The sequence below is a fragment of the Bos indicus genome, chromosome 5 (assembly GCF_029378745.1).
Source record: "Bos indicus isolate NIAB-ARS_2022 breed Sahiwal x Tharparkar chromosome 5, NIAB-ARS_B.indTharparkar_mat_pri_1.0, whole genome shotgun sequence".
Lineage (NCBI taxonomy): Eukaryota > Metazoa > Chordata > Mammalia > Artiodactyla > Bovidae > Bos > Bos indicus.
This window is the reverse complement of record NC_091764.1, coordinates 36,677,280-36,700,977: the sequence shown is the minus strand read 5'-3', so window position 1 is coordinate 36,700,977 and position 23,698 is coordinate 36,677,280. Positions and strand designations below refer to the sequence as shown.

General features: G+C 40.0%; 1 protein-coding gene across 2 annotated transcripts in view; it reads left to right on the top strand.

Annotated features, from left to right (window-relative positions):
* The window catches only part of TMEM117 (transmembrane protein 117), a 606,406-nt gene that overhangs the window by 2,299 nt on the left and 580,409 nt on the right, over positions 1–23,698 (top strand). Inside the window, exons 2-3 of one of the 2 annotated variants that reach the window (XM_070789240.1) lie at positions 2,391–2,551; positions 22,085–22,389. In XM_070789240.1, the coding sequence (XP_070645341.1) occupies positions 22,113–22,389 (277 nt within the window). In that variant the 5' untranslated portion in view covers positions 2,391–2,551; positions 22,085–22,112. Of the gene's footprint in view, positions 1–2,390; positions 2,552–12,327; positions 12,596–22,084; positions 22,390–23,698 lie in introns of those variants that run through there. The other variant, XM_019960751.2, reaches the window with a different exon arrangement.

Genomic DNA, 23,698 nt, shown 5'->3' with positions numbered 1-23,698 from the left:
CAAATGTATTATTTTTCTAAAGCCTGCATGCAGATTTATTTTTTTATTTCACTAAAGTGCATCATCATCAACATAGTTGCCCAAGCTAGAAATCTGCATTTGTACCTTTGGTGGGTAGGGACTAGCATTCAGGGTGCAAGGGTTTATATTTGGTGGGCAACAGCATGCCCACCAATCAGCTGCTTTCCTATCCAGCTCTTTGCCATGTCTGCTCAACTATCCTCCTGTGGCTTTCTAAGTGTAACCTAGTTCTTCTGGGATACGCCAATAATAATAACTTTATTTATTGAGGTTTACTCTGTGCCAAGCACTATTCTAAGTGTTTCATATGTATTAACTCAATCTTTTCTTGAAGCCACTGAATTCTCTGTCTAGTTTTTGGCAGCTCCATAACTCCATGAGGCTAAATCTGCTCCCCATCTAACCGGTTGCCAACTCGGACCTCTGCTTCAAAATAGATATTGTCATCTTCTTCCCACAATCATACCACCCACCTAACTACAGATCCCAGGATCTAGGATCCCTGCTAGGGATCCCCCTAGGATCTAGGATTCCAGGGATATTGATGGCTGCCTGAATTGAAATAATTTTTAACTATGGTGTAGTAAATCAGGTTGCCACCTCCTCTAAAACAGTGCAGTGCTAGAGTCGGGAGGGCATTCAGAGATTGTCTAGTGTAATTTCCTTATATTACCGACTTGGAAACTGAGGCTTAGGAGTATATAGTGGCTTTCTAAGGGTAAGAAGGATGTAGGAGAGCTGGAGATCAAACCCCAGGTTTCTGTTTCTGTGTCAAATGCTAGAAGGCAAGTTCCCATCATTCTAGGGGAGTTACATGATACAGAGGAGTTTTGCTGTGTATTTTCTGTTTCTGCCTACATGTAGAAAAGTGCCTGGAACAGTGCAGTGATTGCAAATATGTACACCACAGATGTATCGATCTGTGCTAGGTTGGCCACACAGAAAACCCCTTTGACATGAAGAACTGTTGCTATGTTGCAGGAACATTATGTTTAATGTAGTATGTGGATTACTTAGGACCTCTAGCAAAAATGCAATGAAGGAAATAGACAGAAGGTTGTGGCAGCAAGGACCTACCTTAAGTATTCTGCACAAATATCCCTCAAGAGAAATCTGCCCTGGCCACCCTTTCCAAAATTTCCATATCTTTCTCTATGCTCTGATTCTTCCCGTTTTTCTTTTCTTTTTCCATTGAAGTGTAGTGGACTTACAATATTGTATTAGTTTCTGATGTACAGCACTGTGATTCAGTATGTGTACGGATTATACTCCATTAAAAGTTATTACCAAGATAATGGCTATAATTCCCTGTGCTATGCAGTATCTTCTTGTTGCTTATCTATTTTATATATAGTAGTTTGTATCTCTTAATCCCATGCCCCTAATTTGGCCTTCCCACCTCTACCTACTTTTCTTAATCGCATTTCTCACTGCCTGAAGTTTTACCATTATGCCTTTTGTGTTAACCACCTATACACTCACTGAAACAAGCTATATGAGAGCATAAACTTTGTTTTTTTTTCACCACCACATCAAGAGAAGTATCTGACACAGTAGAATTTCCTGAAAATGATGGTTTTACATTTTGGAACGGAAACTTAAATAACATTCAGCACTTTGGCATTTAGAGGCCTAATATACTTCTCCAAATAGAAGCAAAAAAGACCCAGGGGTGTACAATGCTGAAGTCATAATGTGAGAGATTGGATAACATTATTCAGAGGGATATTTACAAAAAACATTTTATCATTGAGTAAATGACTTCTCCCATGTATTTTTACCCTATATTGGAGGAATAACCCAGTACTGCAAGTAAAACCATGATATTTGGACAGGGGATACCTGCTTATTTGTGAATATAATTATAATAGGTTGAATTCCTCCAAAATTCAGATTTACTTGGTAACTCAGAAGTGATTATATTTGAAACTAAGGTATTTATAGTTGTAATTAATGAAATCATGCTGGATTTGGGGCAGGTCCTAAATCCAATGACTGTATCTGATTTATTTATATGTTAAAAAGCTTTTTGTCTTATATTGGAGTATAGCTCATTAACAATGTTGTAATAGTTTCAGGTGAATAGCAAAGGGTCTCAGCTATATAAATATATATATATATATATATATATATACACACATACATGTATGCATTCTCCCCCAAACCCTCCTCCCATCCGGGCTGCCACATAGCATTGAGTAGAGTTTCATGTGCTATTCAGTAGGACCCCATTGGTTATCCATTTCATGGAAAACATATATACACGTTGATCCCCTATCTCTCCCCCCGGCAACCATAAATTCATTCTCCAACCCTGTGAGTCTGTATCTGTTTTGTAAATAAGTTCATTTTGTATCATTTCTTTTTAGATTTCACTTATAAAGATCCAATGACTGTATCTTTATAAGAGAAAAGAGAGGAAGATTTGGACACAAAGACACAGGAGAGAAGATGCCATGAAGATGGAGGCAGAGATCGGAGTAATAGAGCTGACCAGCTGAGGGACACCAGGAACCACTAGAAGTTTCAGGTAAGAAAACATTCTCTCCTAGAGTCTTTGGAGAGAGAAGACCCTGAAGTCAAGATGGCACCTTGACTTCAGAGTTCTGGGCCCTAGAACTATGAGAAAGTAAGTATCTGTTGTTTTAAACCACCGTTTGTAGTAATTTGTCACAGCAGCCTAAGAAACAAATACAATGAAGACAGGAGGTAATTTGCTTACTTGTAGATAAAAGGATGTGGATTGTACCATATAAATTAGTCTACAATATTTTGAAGTTAAGTATCATAATACCTGATTGACTAAGTGAAGATAATGCTTTCTGTGAGACTTATCCTTTTTAAAAAGTTAATTACTTTTATTGAAATATAGTTGATTTACAATATTATATTAGTTTAATGTGCACAGCATAGTGATTCAGTATTTTTGCAGATTATACTCCATTTAGGTTATTACAAGATAATGATTATAATTCCCTGTGCTATAAAATATGTCCTTGTTGCTTATGTTTTATGTGTAGTAGTTTGTATGTTAACCTCATACTCCTAATTTGTCCTTTCTCCTCCCCTCTTCTCTTTGGTAACCACAAGTTTGTCTTCCATGTCTGTGAGTCTGTTTCCATTTTGCATATACATTTATTTGTACTTTTTAATCCACATATATTATATCATACAGTTTTTGTCTTTCCCTGTCCAACCTATTTCCCTGAGTATAGTATTATCTTAAAGTCTAACTTCATAAGGCTTCAGCATTCTCTTCTACAGTGTACAGGCCCATGTAAGGGATGTGCGTGCTCAGTTGCTCAGTGGTGTCCACCTCTTTGCAACCATATGGATATAGCCCACCAGACTCCTCTGTCTGTGGGATTTTTCCAGGCAAGAATATTGGAATGGGTTGCCATTTCCTACTCCAGGGGATCTTCCTGACCCAGTGATGGAACCTACATCTCCATCCACATTGCTGCAAATGGCATAATTTCATTCTTTTTATGGTTAAAATCCCATTGTGTATGCATATCATATATTCTTATCCATGTGAATTTTAGGATTGTTTATTATAGTCTATGAAAGATGTCATGGATATTTTGATAGGGATTGCATTAAATTTATGGATTGCTTTGGGAAATATGGCCATTTTAGCAATATTAATTCTTCCAATCCAGTAGCATAGGTTATCTTCCATTTTGTATATCATTGTCAATATCCTTCATCAGTGTTTTACCATTTTCAGAGTATAGATCTTTCACCTCCTTGGTTTATTCCTAGATATTTTATTCTTTTTGATGTGATTTTTAAAATAAATTAAAAAATTTTTTTCTCATTCTGATATTACATTATTGGTATACAGGAATTCGGGCTTCCCAGGTGGCGCTAGTGGTAAAGAACCCAGATGCCAATGCAGGAGACATAAGAGACATGAGTTCAATCCCTGGGTTGAGAAGATTCCCCTGGAGAGGGAAATGGCAACCCATTCCACTATTTCTGCCTGAGAAATCCTATGGACAGAGGAACATGGTGGGCTACATACAGTCCAAATGGTCGCAATGAGTCAGACATGACTGAAGTGACTGAGCACATACACACATACAGAAATTCAACAGATTACTATATATTAATCTTGTATCCTGCAACCTTACTGAATTCATTTACTCTAATAGTTTCTGGGTGGAGATTTTAGGGTTCTCTATATGGAATATTATGTCATCCTTAAATAGTGACACTTTTACCTGTCATTGTTTGCACAGACTTATCTTTTTAATGATACCCTAAAACTCGGAGGAGTGGGCCAGGCAGGCCTCTGGGCTGAGCAGCTATGATGGAAGAGAGGACTTAGGCACTGAAAAAAAGGCTTGCAAAGCCCCTCCTTATTTTTCCAAAAGTTGAGACAGTCGAGGGTTGGGGAAGGAGGCAGGGAGAACAGCCCTTCTAGTCTATGGGCAGAGTTAAGCTACTGTTTTTCATTTCATGGCTACATTCTGTATTTACTTCAAATACAGAAGTAAATCATTTTCATTTCTTAATTTTAAAAATTCCTGCTGCTAATTATTTCTCTTATCTTTTGTTTTACTCTCCCATATCCTATCTTCCTGCCCTGAGGCTCTTAGCACTAAAATAACTGGAACTGAAAAGTTCTTTTTCAACAAACTGGCTTTCCCTACTTCTTCAAAGACATTATTCACTATCCCATACAACCTTTTCCTGTGAATGGGCCATACCATTCCTGATTCTTCCAGCTTCTTCTCCATATCCCTTCTTCCCACTGTCTCTCCTCCTGGTCTTTTCTCTCTTTCTCCTCTGCTTCAGTGTGTACTGACTGCAAACCTTATGAGTAATGAGCATCGTTTCTGTGTATTCCCCTTTGCCTGGCATTTCTTCTTTCTCCCTTTTCTGCTTATCTAAATTCTCTTTATCCTTCAGTGTTTGCTTCAAACATCTTCTTCCATCTGGTGTGATACAGCAATTCATAAGGATGGCTTTTTTCTCTATTTCAAATTTGTATAGACCTTATGGTCAAGTTGAATGCATTTGGCCTTCATCACATGTCACCTTTCATTAGTATTTATGGTGATTTTAATCCATCTCTTGTCTGCTTATTTACATGATGAGTTTCTTGTGGAGACAGACATGCTGTGTTTATCTTTGAAACCTCAGCACCTTGCAGTGTTTTAATGGACTAGTTGCTTTGGATAGATTTATAGATTGGGTGGTGTATTTGGTACTTTACGTGAAATCAAGAGAGTTTTTTTCCTCATTTTTTTTCTCTTTCGTGTTTTTTTAAATTATGATAACACATTTACAGGAGACTTGGAAAATACAGAACATAGTCACATATATTCCACTATATGTTACCATTATTTTTAAGTAGATAAATTAAGATTTTTAGTTGGAATTTCAATATCAAACTCTCAAAAATTAATAGAATGAATATTTGGAAAATTAGAAGGATATAGTAGATCTGGAAAGCACTATGAACCAATTCGACATAGTTAAGATTTATACAATTTTCACACAAGAGTAGGATACAAATTCTGTTCAAGTTCCCACAGACTGTAAACCAGGAGACATTGGAACATCTCTAGGGACATAAAACAAGGTACAAAAATTTCATGCTCTAAAGGTATTGAAATCAAACAGAAACTGTTCTCTTATCACTGTGGAATTATGTTAGAAATCAATATCAAAAGATATCTGAAAATAACCCACATATTTTCAAGTACAATGTGACACTTACCAGGAGAGATCTTTGAGTTAACTATTGAAAGCCTCAATCAAGTTAGAAGGCTGAAAAAACACAGAGGGTGATTGCAGGGAAGAAAGCATTTAAATGAGAAAGTAGTATCAAAATGAGAAATTAATATCAAGGATACTTAAAAAAATGTATTTGGAAATTAAATATCCACTCTAAAATGATAGGTGTATCTAGAAGCTGTAACAAGGAAAATTAGAAAATATTTTAACAGAATAAAAAAGAAAAGAGAACTTATCAGAATTTGTTGCATGCAGCTGAAGCTGCTAAAGAGTTTCAAAGTCCCTCAAATCTAGCCTCTCCCCCTTGGACTGTCTATGAAACCTGTCTAAGTGGATCTACTGGAAACAGTCTGAAGAAGAAAAAAAAAAAAAAAAAGCCATTTGTTTTAGGAGAAATGAAGCAGGAAGAAAGTGAAAGTCAACTCAAAACTTCCCAAAGGCAAATTTGCCATTTAAAACCAGCAGTCACATTCCTGTGGATGAAGTCATCCCCAACCTCAGTCAAGAGCTGCTTCCTGGAAGTGAAGGGCTGGTCAGTTCTTAGGGCCTCTGTATATGTAAGAGTGGGTGTGAGGCAGAGGGGAGAGATCAAGAAGAGGCAGTAAAAAGAACTAAAGTGGGTGGGCAGTGAAACAATTGACCCTCTCTGTCATCGTACAAGAAATGGCCCTTTGAAGGAACTGCTGCATTTATGCAGATTCTTCAGGATGGGCATAAGACAGGGCAAATGCTGGCCACTAAGCAGGTGACAGCTCTATTCTTCCTATGACTGCTAGTCTACGCTTTGTTTGCATGACTCTTGTTTTAAAACCTGTACAGAAAAATCCCTCTGCCAAGCCCTTAATAGGCTAAAGTGGGGGCTAGGTGAATCATTTGGTAAAAGAAACTCCATGGAAATATAAGCAGGGCAGGGAGGAGATAAATAATTATGATAATAAGAAGATCATTTATGGAGAACTTAATATGAACCAGGCCAAATGTTAAAAGTGTAAGACACATTAGTTAATCCCTCTAACAGCCTATAAGGCAAGTACTACTAATGTATAGAGATGTTCAGTAATTGGCTTAATATCACATTGCCACTATCTGGGCAGAACCAGGATCCCACAGCAAAGGCTCTAATGGTCCAAGCAGTAGACATGCGATGATCATCTTTCCCCAAGCAAAATTCAGGACATGCGGACTAACTAAAATATATCAGAGTATGCTGCATGCTGGGATAGACATTCACAGTTAGGATTGCTGAGAAGAATCCTGGCAATAGAGTCACTGGCCTTTAAATACCAGAAGAAAATTATGGATCAGCTTCAAACTTCTATTCTTGCCTCTTTGGCAACAAGGAAATTGTGCTGTTTATGTTTGGAGTGTGCAATTAATATCATTCTGACTGACCTATTGGAAGTTAAAAATAGTTTTGCTTGGAGTTCATCAAATCATTGATGAAAGGGTTTCCTGGTACACTTGGTATGGATTACAGAGGCTTCCTCCTATAGTTTCCTTTTGGTTTCAAAGGTCCATTTAGAGAGGATCATTTGGTGTGATAAAAAGTTTTCACCAAATTTCGAAATGTATATTGAGCTTGTCTTTTTCTTTTTTTTTTCAAATGGAGTATAGCTCTATTATTAGTCTAATGGGATGAGGTAAACAGTAAAACATAATCTCATGTGGTTACTTCTAATTTCTGCACTCGGTTGGATTTTACAAAGACATTATATGTAAACAAGACACATTTTAAGCCTATCGGCAGGGTTGACTCTGCTTGAGGAGGTGGAGTAGGCAGATGATTGGAGAGTTTTCATTTGAGAGTTTCCTACTTCCACTATTTCTATCATGGCCCAGACGTTGTCTGAAACTGGAGTCAGTTTGCTGCCTATAAAAAAAGAAATGGAGTCGTTTGGTTAAAATATGGATGGGCTAATGGGAGATACATAGCCCTGCCATCTTGGCTTCTTTCTGGGGCTTGTGTCTATACCATTTTCAAACACTGCTGGCCAACACTAGAGAAATGATTAATTTCTATGAGTAAGCAATCATCATTTGTGTACTGGACCAATAGACTTTGACCTGAAAGAAGGTTTTCATAGCACAATAAAGTTTGATGGGAAGGAAGAATGGCCTTTATTGAGCACCCATTATGTAACTGGTATTGTATAGGTGTCTTATACATATTACGGCATTTAAAACTCCCAATAGGTCTGTGTGGTAGGTAGCAACTGGGATGGAAAGAGACTAGAGAATAAGGATAACAGTAACCTAATGATGAAGAAAAGAAGCAATAGGGATTCTTACTGTAATTTTATAGTAGCAATTTGCTCAGGGTGTGGCTAGGGTTGTAGTGGAACCAGATTCAACACCAATAGTCCCTATTCCAGATCTCTAACTGTAAAAACCCATATCCCTTTTGAGATACACAGGAGGAAGTATAAGATGAGAGACTGAAATGTGGGCTGATGAGATCTGTTGACTGGTTTCTGATCCTTACTCCACCACTTGGACTAGTCATGAGATCCTGTATGAACTGCTCAGTCTTTTTGAGTATCTTTCCTCAAAGGTAAACTTGGAAGTGAAACTAACAGCAGCTATCTATCTCACAGGCCTGTTGCAGAGATTTTAACATTTTAATACATGAAATGGGTGTGGTGCACAATAAGCCGTCAATAAATCAGGCTTTTATTGTTGCATGTTATTGTGAGAAAGATCAAATGTAGAGGCTATTGCCCTGTCTGGTTGTTAGGGCTGAACTGGAGATCCTGGGTGGGTAAGACCCTTGTAGGCAGGTTTGAGCCTGCCAGGTAAGACCCTGGCTTACCAAAGCAAAGGACACAAGCCTCTTGATCAGTGGTAAAGAGGGAACATTGTTATTGAAGAAAATCCTGCTCATTTCAATATTTTGCCTTGAAGTGGTTCTGGAGAACTGTATTCTTTAAAACTTGAGACCTCTCAGTTAAGAACAACTAGTAAATATTGGTTAAGCTTATTCTTAAAATTATTATTAAAGGAAGCCAGACCATATGTTAAGAAGATAGGGATCTAAAGGTAGGGTAACAGCACCATGTAAAGGGGCCAGACATTTCAGTTCTGATTAACTGAAGTTCATTCTAGTAGACACCTGTGTAATTTAACCAGTCATAGAGTGGAGCAAGTTCTCTCTTTCAAGTAATCTGAAGAGAAGTTGCTCAATGATTTTCACCTCATTCTCCTTTGAAATACAACGAGTTGTACACACTATCTTTCAGGGATAGGAAAGGTGCCTTTTGTTTTCATTTGGCTTGTTTTTGGGGGGTGGGGTAGTTAATAAGCCACAGGCCTCAGTATTATGCTGCACAGTTCTTGAAGTTTTAAGATTTTCCAGTTTTAATTGATTGAAGACTTCTTGCTCTAAATGAAGATGTAAGGAAAACATAACACATGGTGAAGATAAGGAGAAAAGGGAACTCTATTACACCATGGGTGGGAATGAAATCAGTGCAGCTACTATAGTAAACAGTTCCTCAAAACAAAAAACAACCTAAAAAGAAAATTAGCATATGATCCATTAATCCCACTCCTGGGTATGTATCTGAAGAAAGCAAAAACATGGATTCAAAAGTTACATATACCCCAGTGTTCATGTGCATGCTTAGTCGCTCAGTCATGTCAGACTCTTTACAATCCCATGGACTGCAGCCTGCCAGGCTCCTCTGTCCTTGGGGATTCTCCAGGCAAGAATCCCGGAGCGAGTTGCCATGCCCTCCTCCAGGGGATCTTCCCAACCCAGGGATCGAACCGAGGTCTCCCACACTGCAGGCAGATCCTTTACAATCTGAGCCACCAGGGAAACCCAATGTTCATAGCAGCATTATTTACAATAGCCTAGATATATATGGAAGCAACCTAAGTGTCCATCAACAGATAAAGAAGATGTGGTATATATTTACAACAGTAAACTACTCAGCTATTAAAAAAAAAAAAAACATTTCTGCCATTTGCAATAGCGTGGGTGGACCTAGAAGGGTATTATGCTTAGTGAAATAAGTCAAACAAAAACAAATATTGTATGTTGTCACCCCTACATGGAGTGGAATCTAAAAAATAAAGCAAACGGATGAATGTAACAATGCCTCAAAGATATAGAGAAAAAACTAGTGATTACCAGTGGGGAGAGGGGTGGAGGGAAGGGCAACATTGGGTAGGAAATTAAGACGTATAAACTAGTATGTTTATACCTTATAAAATAAATAAGCTAAAATATATATTGTACAGCACAGGGAAATATAGCCCTTAGTTTATAACAACTTTAAATAGAGTATAATCTATAAAAATATTGAATCACTATGCTGCACATCTGAAACTAATATAATATTATAAATCAACTGTAGTTAAAATATAGGACTTTCCTGCTGGTACAGTGGCATATATATATATGTATATATAGCATATGGTGTGTGTGCTCAGTTGTTCAGTCATGTCTGACTCTTTGCAGCCCCATGTACTGTAACCAACCAACCTCCTCTGTCCATGGAATTTCCCAGGTTGAGAATATTGGAGTGGGTTGTCATTTCCTACTTCAGGGGATCTTCCTTCCCCAGGGATTGAACCCGTATTTCTGTGTCTCCTGCATTGGCAGGAGGATTCTTTACCTCTTTGCCACCTGGGAAGCACCAGATACAGCATATGGAGCTCATGTTAATTAGTTACATGGTTTAACAAGTTTTTTTTTTTTTTTTTTTAAATATAAAAGGATGGTAGACTCGAATGGTTAAACTGTGGAATTAATCTGCTATTTATTGAGCCATTACCATAACTCGGTATGTTCAGTATTGAGGATGCAATGGTAAGATTTAGTCTCTGCCCTCAAAAGCATTTATAGCTTAATGGGGGAGGTAAAGACATAAAAAAGTACAGCACATGTAAAAATGTCACAGTAAAATGTACAAAGTGCAAGCATAGGAAACAGCTATTCCTGGGGAAACTTGTGAAAGCTTCACTATGCTGAGAGTTCAATAAGATGATCACAAACTGATTACAATGGGGGTTTATGTGTTCATTCTTAGAAGCAGAACACATGTCAAACAGTGAGAAGTATGGTAGTGGACGCCCAGTGAACCCTGTGTACGCTAGCTACACTGCAGGACTTGGGAATGGCTCTCTCTATCCCATTTCAAAATCTGCTGACATCTCAGCTCTCCCTCTTGCTGCCCAATCAATTCCTGAATCATGCTGATAGTCCAGGAGAGAGGCTATTCTCCTCCCAAGTTTGCTACTGGAAGTAGCTATGCTGCTGCTGCTGCTAAGTTGCTTCAGTTGTGTCTGACCCTGTGCGACCGGATAGACGGCAGCCCACCAGGTTCTGTCGTCCCTGGGATTCTCCAGGGAAGAACACTGGAGTGGGTTGACATTTCCTTCTCCAATGCATGAAAGTGAAAAGTGAAAGTGAAGTCGCTCAGTCGTGTGGGACCCTTAGCGACCCCATGGACTGTAGCCTACCAGGCTCCTCCTTCCATGGGATTTTCCAGGCAAGAGTACTGGAGTGGGTTGCCGTTGCCTTCTCTGGGAAGTAGCTATAAATTGTCCCATTTTCCATTTGACTAGACAAACTAGTGATCACTTCCATTAGCATAGAATATCAGTATCCCTGACAGCAGCTTTTAATACATTATAAGCAACCTGTAAACTGAGGTAGCAATTGTTATTGGGTAGGGAGAGAAACAAAGGCCACACGTACATACAGTAGGAAAGAAGAAAGGAACCGGTCAAATGTGGTAAGGGGGTCTTCCTCCTGCATGCTGCAAGTGAATCATTTAAGCACCACAGAATGTTAGTTTTCTGAGCTTCAGGCTGCAAAACCGTTAAAAATTGTGCTTGTGTGTGCTTCTGTATACATGTGTGTGTAAATGTGCCTATGCATTTATATGTGTATATATATGAATATATATGTATGCATGTGTACATTTATCTGTTCATTTCTATGTTTGTATGAATGTATGCGTGCTTATAAACATGTGTATGCATGTTTGAATATATTAGCCTTTGTGTGTGTGTGTGTGTGTGTGTGTGTGTGTGTGTGTGTGTGTGTGTGTGTGTAAGAGAGAGAGAGCAAGAGAGAGAAACCAGACAAGCTGGAAAGTAAGTTTGAGACTTTGTCACATCCTTGTGGTCTCTGTCTCTCCCCATCCCCACTCCTCCACACCAACAGACAAAAGCAGAAAGGATGCCCTGTGACCTGACTGCTTTAGAAAGTTTGCAGCTCTTAAGAGGACGTTCCACCTGGGAACCTCATTGGTTCTCCACAGGATGGTGGGTTTTATAAGAAATCTCCGATTCCCCCGGGAAGGGACTGCTGCTGACAGGTTAGGCTGGAGCGCGGCTGCCCCCGGCCGCCACCCGCACTGCTCTGGGTACCAAAGTCGGCCCCCGCTCGCCGCCGCGCTCTCTGCAGAGGAGGGCCGGGCCGGGCAGCTCGGCCCAGGCGCTCGGCCCGCGGCGCGGGCGCCAGGGGAGGGAACGGGAGGGGGAGGGCGGGGGCAGGGGCGGCGGGAGGCCATGCCTCCAGCTGCGGAGGCTGCCGCACAGCTGGAGCCGGCGCAGTCATCGGCGCGGCGCCGTCGCCCTCGCGCTCCGGCTCTGGCTGCCCGGCCCGCGGCCGGCGGACTTTGCGGAGGGCGCCTGGCGTAGGCGGCGGCGGGTGTGGGCCGAGCCAGTATTTATAGCTCGGTGACAGCAGCCGCGGCAGCGACGCCGCTGGCCGGTCTCGCCGCGCTTCCCAGAGAGGCCGCGAGCGCGGCAGAGGGCTTCGCTCCACCGGGTCTCCCGAGTGCGGACGCCCAGAGTCCGCGCGGCCCCCTCGGTGAGTACGCGGCCCGGGCGCCCGGCGCGCCTACCCCGCCTGTCAGTCTCGCCGCTGCGAAGCCCTCCCGGCCCGGCCGCCCGCAGCCGCGCCGCCTCCTCGTCCCTGCGCGCGACTGCGGCCCCGGCCGCGGCCCCCGGCCGGCTGCCCCGCGCCTCCTCTCCTTCCTTCCCGGGGCTGGCGCGCCGAGGGGTCGGTGAAGTAGCCGGGAGGGGAGCGCGCACCTGCCTCCTGAGAAAGGGCGGAGGAGGCTCGGGGGAGGGCTGGGGAGGGGGTACTCTCAAACTCCCGGGCTCCGGGGGGTGAGGGACGTCACCAGGATGGACGGCGAACTTTCCTCGCTTCAGTGATTCCTGGGATGCGAACAGAGTGAAAGCTCCAGTATTGTGCGTTAATTAAATTAACAGGTTGTAGTTCAGGACTGTTCTCCTTAAAAACAAAACCCCCCAGACCGCACAAAACTTGAGCACCTTTGAGTGTTTACCACCTTCATCATGATTAATAAAGCTATTTATCTATTCCTACTTCTGAAAATGCCGGAGGCCCACAAGTGTGTTTGACCCATGTGGGTCCACATTGGCTCCCTTATTCGTTCTACCCGCTGTGGAACAATAAGCGAGTGTGTGTGTATGAGAGAGATGCTAGTAAACATCACATGCTTGTTTTAGTATTTATGTGTAGATAGAAGTCTCATGATCAACAAAGTGTTTTTTGAGTTAAAGTACATTGAATAAATGTGTTTTCCCTCTAGTTATAAATGATACATTGTTTGAAATCCAGAGAAGAACTTCTAGGAAGATTTCAGAATTTTGTTTCGTCTTCAGAATAAAGTTCTTCCAGTTTATTGAGTATAAAGCGTAGTGGAGTCCCTGTAAGAGCTATTTCTGTTGTAAAACACTGAATTTTTATCATGTTTATACTCTCTAACTCTATTCTTCCTTCCCCAATCTTCGTACTTTAAAGGTTATTAGGGATTTTGACATTTTGACTCAGATACTTATTCTCACTCCACTCCACCTTCATCTGAGCCTTATATTCAGAAACCAGTACTTGTTTATTGTATTTAATTTGCTTCTTCATATTGTCGGTCAGTTAAAAAGCAATTTCAGATATGAGTAGATTTTATTTTATTCATTAACTCTTACTTTTTTTGGCGTTGTGTCTGGAATATGATCATGACAATTCTTTATCAACACGTCACTGAAGAGAAAGTCTAAATATTTTAAAAGAATTAATTGTTGATGATTTTTCGACTTAGGACATGAAGAGGCCGTTTTGATGGGAAAGTTGGCTAATGTCATGTTTAGAGGGAACCTCAGACCTGCTCTGCTTTCAGGTTTTCTATTTTAAAAACTTGCATTGGTTCAGTGCTTTGTTATCCCAAAGACTGGAGGGTGATAACAAGGAAAAAAAGTAATTTAAATATTGGAACAATGTGAAGAGAAAGTCTAGGAAGTGATTTATGGATGTGATCCTCTAAATTAGCTAGGGTACCACAAGTACAGACCCGATATCTGTGCAAAGCCACTTATAGTGGTTTCATTGATTGACTTAAAAGGTTGCTTTTTATTTAAAAGGCTGTGTGGTCTCTTGTATTGGACTAAAAAATGAGAAGTTCCAACTTTACTTCTGTTATTATTGCTCTTTGTATTTTTAAAACCTGTATTAAACACTTGCATTATGTAAAATACTATGTCATTTCCTCATGCTTGCCTTTTCATCCAACAATTTAAATAGTAAACTAAGACCTATTTTTACCTCAGGACTGGTCCAGGCAAATATATATATTTGGTTTTCTCACCTTCTGCCATTTTTCTTTTTACAGACTTGGATATCCCATTATCAAGAGTCTGCTCTGTCTGGTATAGAATCTTCAGTGCTTTTTTTTCCCCCTCACACAAGTCTGGTCTGTTACCCAACTGTTATCCACACATTTACTTTTTCACTTATTCATCCATCAGCAAAGATTTTTTGAGTGCCCCATAGGTATAAGTCACCACCTAGTTCTTACCCTTGCTTCCTTCCCATTGGAACTTTTTAGGTTATCCTTTTCAGTGTAGGAAATACATAATAATTAAGAGTATTGACTTTGGGGTCATAAAGAGGTGATTCTGCTTGCTTCCCCCAGTTGGTAGCTGTATGACCTTGGGCAGATAACCTTTTAAAAACTCTGTTTCTTCACTGGTAAATCCAAAGGTTAGGTCTAAGGGCTGATTGAGATAATGCATGAAAAGTACTTGCCAAGAGCCCCAAATATAAAAAGCACTCTAAAATGTTAGTTATTATGTTGCCTATATCTGTTCCAGAGGTATTCATCTCAGGAAATGCATTCCCATCTCAGGAAATGGCAAATCCATTCTGGGGTTTGTCAGGTCATGTCCATATCCGGTCCATCAGTGCATCTTGTCATCTCTTCTTTTTTAAATGTATCCAGAATCTGGTACATTTCCAAGTATCAGGTCAGATTGCGTCACTCTTCTGTCCCCCATTTGCACAGAGCGAAGCCCATGTGGTAGGATGGCCTCGAGGCCTGATCATGATACTGTCTCCCAGATCTCTAGTCCCTTTGTACTCCCCTGCACACACATGCTGTCCAGTCACACTAGCCTCCTGGCTTTTCCTTAAATGCACTAATCATGTGCAGCTCAGGCCTTTCCCTTTGTCTGGATCATTCTTTCCTCAGATGTCTGCTTGCTCTACTTCCTTCTTTCACGTCTGCAACTGTCACCTTATAGTGAGACCGTCTTAACGTCCCTGACACCCATGTTAACTTTTCATTTTCTCCATCAACTTATAACTTTCTAAAATACTGTCTGTTTCATTTTTCTCTGTTTAATGTCTTTTTCTCTCAATCTAGATCCTAAGGTTCAAGGCAACAGGGGTGTTGTTTGTTAGTAACCTTCACATGTAGGCCAGTGCTTGGCACAAATATGCAACAGTGAATATGTGAATAGTGAATAGTGAACAAGTGAATGATGAAATTATGGAATTAGTATGGAATTAGCAAATCTGGACTTCACCACTTTCTATATATTATTTTGGACAAGTAGCTTGAGCTTTCTGAGCCTCATTTTCAATATTTGTTAAAATAGGATGATATTCATCCTTGTGTTATAGTAAAATCCCGAGACACTGAGAATAGCATATAAAAACCACTTAGTAAATATAATATAGAGTTGATGTTATTTCCATGCTCATGTTTAATGGGAATGACCAGGAGTCACTTGCATTTTAATAGTGGTCCTCAGATAAGGCAATGTCTGAAACTGACCAGGCACTTACAAATGAAATATCCTTTAGTCTCCACTACTACCCTGTGAGGAAAGTATTTTCATTAGGATTCTCCTGGTGAAGAAGTGGAATCTCAGAGTGGTTAAGGATTTGCTAGTGGGTAGCACAGAGAAGGCAATGGCACCCCACTCCAGTACTCTTGCCTGGAAAATCCCATGGACGGAGGAGCCTGGTAAGCTGCAGTCCATGGGGTTGCTAAGAGTCCGACACGACTGAGCGACTTCACTTTCACTTTTCCCTTTCATGCATTGGAGAAGGAAATGTCAACCCACTCCAGTGTTCTTGCCTGGAGAATCCCAGGGACGGGGGAGCCTGGTGGGCTGCCGTCTGTGGGGTCGCACAGAGTCGGATACCACTGAAGTGACTTAGCAGCAGCAGCAGCAGGTCAGGTAGAAATGGACCATATTTCTCCCATCACCATTTATTTTGCCTTCCTGATGCTTTTGATTGTTTGTGTAAAGTCTTTCTAATGATGTGACTTCACCTGATAAAAACATTAAGAGGTAAAATGTGATATAAACATAGGCTGTTGTTGTTTATCTTTTAAGGAAATAGTATTAAATAATTTAAAGCTCTGTCTGCCCTTTTGATAGGCAATTTTTGAAGTGATTATTTCCCAGGGAGTAAATGAAACGATTATATCAATAAACAGTGTTCTGTCAACTGCAAAGAGCTTTACATACATTAATATAATACTATAGCTAGGTAACTGAAGTAAATAACCTTTAACTTTGTCTTGTACTAAAACAGCCAAGAAGTATCCCACACACAGCTGTCTGAAGCACAAAGTGCATACCACAAAAAACAAAGTACAAGAAATCTTTTTAACAATTATTTTTCAAGAAATTAGATTCAAGGTGCTGAAATAAAGTTCACACTTTTGGCAGGGTACAGGCACAGTCATCTTTAATAAGCCCTTTGACAAGAGTTAAGAAGAGTTCCAGGTGAATTTTGAGACATAAATACCAAGGAGCTTCAAAACATTTGGAGAAATTCTTTTTTTTTAATCCTAGCACAGTGCTGCTCAGTGCAAATGATGTTCATATTACCTGGTTAGGTATCACTAGATGCTAAGACCTGCATTAGCAGAGCTGGACCTTGGGGGCACTTCACTAGTAATAATGTCTTTTGTATAGCATAATTTTTTAGTTCATCAAGGACTTTGCCATATGAACTTGTACTTTTTTTTTTTTTTAATGAAAGTGATACACTCCATCTTGCTCATACTTGTCATTATGCATAAAGCATAACCTGAGCCAGGGTTCCTGCTGAGGGAAACATGAAATTTGTACTCTTGAAGTCCTTGAGATTTTCACTTATTTGGAAAAACCCCAGTAAGTAAGGAAGGCAGGGTGCTTTGGTCCAATCAAGTAAATGATTAAAACAATTAGCAGGGCTTTGATGTTCCCCTGGTCCAATACTTGCTTATCTTTAATGTAAACTGTTGGAGTTGCCTCCCAGCTAGCGTTGCCATTTTCATCATGCCTCTTAGCAGTTTGTCTTTTTCCAAGTAGGCAGAGAAATCTTTCAAAACCCTGCTGCAAGCAACTGTACTGCTCTTCTGCTTTGAAAACTTTGATTCTATAGTCTCCAATCAGTAAAATAAAGAACATTACTTTTGTGTAATCTTCCTTAAAATAGCCCCAGATTATCCTTAACTATCCGAGGGTACCCCCAAGTGCTCTGTGTTCCAGCCACACAGAACTACTGATACGTCTCTATGTCTGTCCCAGACGTCCTTTCCTGAGCTCCTCCTCCCAACTCGCATGTAATTACCTACTTTCCATTTTTCCATTCTTAGCTGTGAGTACCAGGTGAAATGGGGCTTCCCTGGTGGCTCAGATGGTAAAGAATCTGCCTGCAATGCAGGTGACCCAAGTTCAGTCCCTGGGTTGAGAAGATCCCTGGAGAAGGAAATGGCTACCCACTCCAGGATTCCTGCCTGGAGAATTCCATAGACAGAGGAGCCTAGAGGGTTACAGTTCATGGGATCCAAAGAGTCGTACACAACTGAGCAACTAACACTTTCGCTTTACTTCACCAGGTAAAATATTGGCTTGTAGTAAAACGCATTACATTTCTGATATCTACGCCAGATACCAGTCCCTCTAGTGTATAAACCGTGACTGAAGGCCTGTGGATTATCAGGCAGGGAATAAAGTTTCAGCCTGTCACTGCTGTTGGTGAAAGCAGTGGCTTGAAAGATACTGATGGTGGCATCTAGCTCATGATTTTATTATTATGAGAGGAAATTGAATAGTGTGAATTAGTCCATTTCTCAGAGGTGCAGTGTTCTGTATAAGTAGAGTTGGAAAATCAGAATGAATGTCAGTGATGCATTGCAAAAGGACAATCAGATCAACTCAACTACTTATACTGATGCTCAAAGGAGAAGGAAAAAAATTAGAGCAATCCTGGTCAGTCACATGATCCCAGTTCTTTCCAATCATGGTATCAAGTCAGTTTGAATAGTAGTAGTAGATTCATTTATCTTAGAAGCAGTATGAATCTTTTATGTCAATTGGCTTTATTATTAGGAACTTTCTAAACAACATGAAAGAAGGCAAGATTTTGGAATCTATGACTTTGTGTGGAGAAGATGTAGTATAGAATGTTGAAGGCACTTGGCTTGAATTTGAATCCTGGCTCTGGCGTAGGCTTGTTCTGTTCTTTGATGTAAGCTACTAAACTCAGTTTAAACATTGCTTCCGATAGAGTATCTCTTCATTAGGTTGCTATGAAATTTGAATGAGATGTTTGTAAAGCCCTTTAGCATAGTGTCTGCAAAGTGGTAGGTCTTTAATAAATGTTAGCCTTAGTAATAATGAGAACAGTGCGGAACCTGGTGCTGAAATGGGATGGTAGCTGTAGGGATGGGGTTGAGGGTGTATCAGTGCTTGTTACTGGCCCATCATCCTTGAAGTCTTTGGATTCAGCTGCTCTTCCCTTTCCTTAGTGGAAGGAATGGCAGGTTGCTCTGCCTTCTTCTCATCTCATTTATACAAGGGGGCTTCTCTTTTGTAGTTCCACTCAGTTTATCCAGTTTTTTGGTTGCCTACTATGAGGCCAGCACTGTGCTATGCCCTGAAAGTAAACAGCCCTTTCCCTGGGGACTTTGTGATCTAGAGAGGGAGACAAATACATAAACAGATAATTTTACTATGATCTGCTAAGTGCTAAGATAAAAGCACTTTTACTTAAGATAAAAGCTCAATATGGGAGCAGAATTGAATTTTAAAAAGTTAAAATGTTTTTAGACTGCGTATACCCTGTAGCATAGTCAGTTTGAACAGCCTCAATCCTGGGTTAACAGTACAGTCACCGAACGTTTGTACTGATCATCAGAATGCTTTATGGGAAGTACAGAGGGGAAAGCAGTTTTGGTGGTCTGGACAACAGGCTGGTATCACTAGGCAAACTTTTGTCAGCCTCCTCACGTAGGGAGTCAGGAAGCGGAGATGAGCGCTGTTGTTCAGGTTATGTAAGTTTTGAAATTTGGGGCCCACTAGGAGACATTGATTCCACTTTGGAGTATGAGACAAGAATATGTAAACATGTTTACCATAAAAGAATAAGACCAGATTATCCTATTCACTCGGCTAGTGTCTAAGTCAATGAATCTGTTAGAGGAAATGAAGACTAAGCTGTAAACATGATTGGAAATATTTTTTGAAACATTTCCAGATTTGTTGGGGTGTATTAGAGAAATCAAGGGCCAGGAATGGCTTTTGATTCAAGTCCCGGCTCTTCTGCTCATGAATCTGTTAATTAAATAGGCAGCACCTGCTCTGTTCCGTTGTTTTCTGTTATTATTATTATAATATGAATCTATTAGTGGCCACACTGGATCTTTGTTGCTGTGCACAGCCTTTCTCCACTTGCGGTAAGCGGGCTGCTCTTCATTGCAGCATGCAGGCTTCTAGTTGCGGTGGCTTCTCTTGTTGCAGAGCGCAGGCTCTAGGCACACAGGCTTCAGTAGTTGTGGCTCATGGGCTTAACTGTGGAATCTTCCCAAACGAGGATCTAACCCACGTCCCCTGCATTGGCTGGTGGACTCCCAACCACTGGAGCACCAGGGAAGTCCCTTCTTTGTTTTCTTATCATTCATAAGGGAGTGGTAGTAGCATGCATAGCATGGCTGTGGGAGTTGGGACCTGTACTAAGGCAGGGTTGTTGTTCAGTACTACAGTTCTCTCTTGAAACAATATAAATATTGGAGAGGAACAGCTACCTCCAAATTTTTTTGAATGTTATAACTCAGTTTGGACATGTGGAAATTACAGAGCCCACAAAGCAAGATTCTGAAGTTAAAAATAACAACAATAAAATAAATATATGCCTACTTTCCACAAAACACTTATTTAAAAATGAGTCAGAGTTATATGTATTTAGTTGTCTACATGCGGCTGCCTTGCTTGTGTGTGGGTGGTGAAGGGAGTTGATGGGGGAACCACACCAGAATTCCTCACTGGTAGAAGTTTCAGAGAAACTAACTTCTTAGCTGACAGCCCTGTACAGTTCTGATGGGCATATAGCAACTGTTTCTGCTTCAGGACTCATTGGCCTTGAGGTGTTTCTGTGTATTCTCTTCTAAAAGTGGTCTTTGGACACTTCCAAAGATTTTGCATGAAATTGAGTTGACAGCTGGCCCCTTCTGGCATTCTTGCGTATTGAATACTGTGAAAATGCATGATGTTTGTCTTTGTTCTTAACTACTTTTATCTACATTCTTTGGTGTGAGAACAATGTAGGTCTATAACTGGGTGATGAATGTGAAAAAAAAAAAAAATGCCATCCCTTAGTGATCTGAACTCCAGCCCCTAAGAACAGATATTTCAGAGTATTTATGAAGAAGGAAATTGGTTAAAAGTTTTATGAATAGAAGGCACAATGACTGTCTGTGTTGCTAAATTTTACTGCCAGTCTTTTTGTGTGTTTCCATAACTTTTCTAAATAATTAAGCCAAGTCTTCATTAGCTTAGTTTGTGGTCTTAATTGATATTCATCTGCCCAGAATGTTGGACTGGAACTTGGGAGGCAGCCTTGGAGCCTATTCTCAGATTTTCCGTTAACTTCAAGTTAATTCAGGCTTGTGACTTGATCTTTGTATCTTTAGCTACGTGTAAAATGAGAATTTTATTATTATCCTAAATTTAATCAGCTTTATTGCTGAATAAGAAAAGAGTTACAGCTTAGTGTGAGCACCATATGGGCTCACCAAGACTGAACCCCAGAATTAGATAAATTAGTCACCCATACCCAGCCCTGGAGGACCTAGAAAGGCTTTTGTTCCTATGGGCAGACTGGCCCCCAAAGAGGAAAAACAGAGGAGCTGAGCAAGATTTAGGGGTGGGGCCTGAGTATCAGCATTTTAAGAAAGCTTCTGTACTTGAAGTACACGTCTGTGTTAGGGCCTTGCTCTTTAGGCATGTTACATATTTTGCAGTGCCTCTAGGCCCTTGCATGCACCTAGGTTAAGCATATGTGCATTCTTCGCTGGGAAAAAAATTCTATAGATCTTCCAAACTCCAATTTGAGTTTGTCTTCCTCTGCGAAATCTTTGCCTTCCTTCTCAGTTCACACAAGCAGAGTTCCCCAAGTTCTCCTGCCTGCAACTACTCTGCCATAGACTTAGCTATTTCATGAAACTTATTCTGTGCTGAAATTATTTGACAAAGAAGACTGAACATTTTTATAAAAGTCTGTACATGTGCACACATTTTTCAATGTTAAAAAAAAAAAGAAGATCTGAAAGTATAGGCACAAAATTATTAAGGGATCTTAACTCCAAGGAGAAGGATTTGGGTAGAAGAGGATATTTATTTTTCGTTAGTTGGTGATCAGTTTACCTCTGTGTTTAATTTTTAAATGATCTGTTTTATGATTAAAACATAAAAATGATTATCTAAAATAGGAAGAGTCATCATTCCAATTTCAGACCACAGTCTGCCCTCTCATATCCCTTTCTCTCTCCCTACTCTTTTACTTCCCTAAGTCCTCATTTGATCAGAAGTATGATGAGGTAACAGGGAAGGGACAGTACTTACTGTTCTCAGTCTCAGACTTGTCTTGGTACCATAACTAGGAATTGATCTTTTCCAAATCCCTCTTTGTTGAGTTGTTGTGAATCTGAACGGGTAACAGAAAGAGAGGGACTACTTGTTTTTTGCTCTAACGCCGTGTATCTTTTCTCTGCAGGTGAACCGTGGAAGTGAAGTTTTGAAGGATGGGTAAAGACTTCCGTTATTATTTCCAGCACCCCTGGTCTCGCATGATCGTGGCTTACTTGGTGATCTTCTTTAACTTCTTAATATTTGCGGAGGACCCAGTTTCTCACAGCCAAACAGAAGCCAATGTTATTGTTGTTGGAAACTGTTTTTCGTTTGTAACAAATAAATATCCTCGAGGAGTTGGCTGGAGGCTTCTGAAGGTGCTTCTATGGCTACTTGCCATTCTCATAGGACTAATAGCTGGCAAATTTCTATTCCATCGGCGTTTGTTTGGTAAGTACCCATGAAATGTAATGTAGGTAATTATTAAATTCTATTCTCCAAGATAGAGCGTTGTTATTTCTAAATGCCGGTTTAGAATGCATTTCATTTGCCTTCCAGCGTTAATTTGCTGTGTGCTCTGGTAGCTCTGGTTCTTCAGATATTCCCTGTACTTGTCTATGGTGTACTTGTCTATTGCCTGAGGAATATTAGCATGAGATAAAATTAGTTCTAAACTTAATTTTTTAAAAAAAGTTGTTACATCTAAAATGAATGTGTGAAATCTTACTTCAGGAAGATGTGTAAATAGCTCTTTTCCCAGAAGTAGTACCTAAGTGTAATGTCATAAAGGGTTTGTAAATCATAAACAGAATGATTCCGTATCATTAAAGTAGGCTAACCATTGCCCATATATTTACACCTATTGTTCATTCAGGGAATTAGAATGGGAACTCTAACTTGTTACTTTCATTTCTTTCCTTTTTGTTTTTGTAATTTTGAACATTGGTTCTAGATGTTTATTTTGAGCATCCTGGTCAACCAGAGACCACTATTATAGTAAGGAATCTCTTGGTAGTAAGCAACAGAATAAGAGACTAAATTAGTTTATGTTTAAAAATAACTTACTATATGGATTTTGGGATATTTCACAGAGACCAGGGATAGAATTTGTTTTGATAATTGGGATAAATGGAAACGAGGCTTGAATTCTATCTGGATGATGAGACAAAGGATGTTCTTTGTCTCAACTTCTCTATCATATCTGCTTTCTTTTCTTTTCACCCTTAAGGTCAGTTTATATCCACTTAGAATGTCTTGACTCTTGTCCCCGAGTTTAAACTCTTAGGTTTAAACAAAGTTGACTCAGTTTGGATGTGGTTCCTACCTCTGGTCCAAACTATTTTGGCCAGGAGGTGGGTACTATTTATTCAACAAATTCATTGGTTACTTATTATGCCAGGCACTATTCTAGACTCTGAATCGAAAACGCAGTGTATCTACCCTCATAAACACATTCTACAGAAGGGAGAAATGTTCTAATCAAATAAATGTATAAAATGCAAAGAGGTGGTAAGTGCTGTGGGGGGAAATAAAGTTTTAAATGCTCCTGGGTCAATTAGGAAGACAATTTAGCAATGAAACTTTGAATTTAGCAATTATAAGATCATAGGTAACAGTGTGGTTATTTTCAGTCTAGAAGTTTGGTTAGAAACAGATGGCAGTGGTTTAGGAAATAAACAAAAATATATGTACCTATATACACATAATGTTACATGTATATTCTTCTCAATCTCTACTCCTCAAACTGTAGCCATCTGTT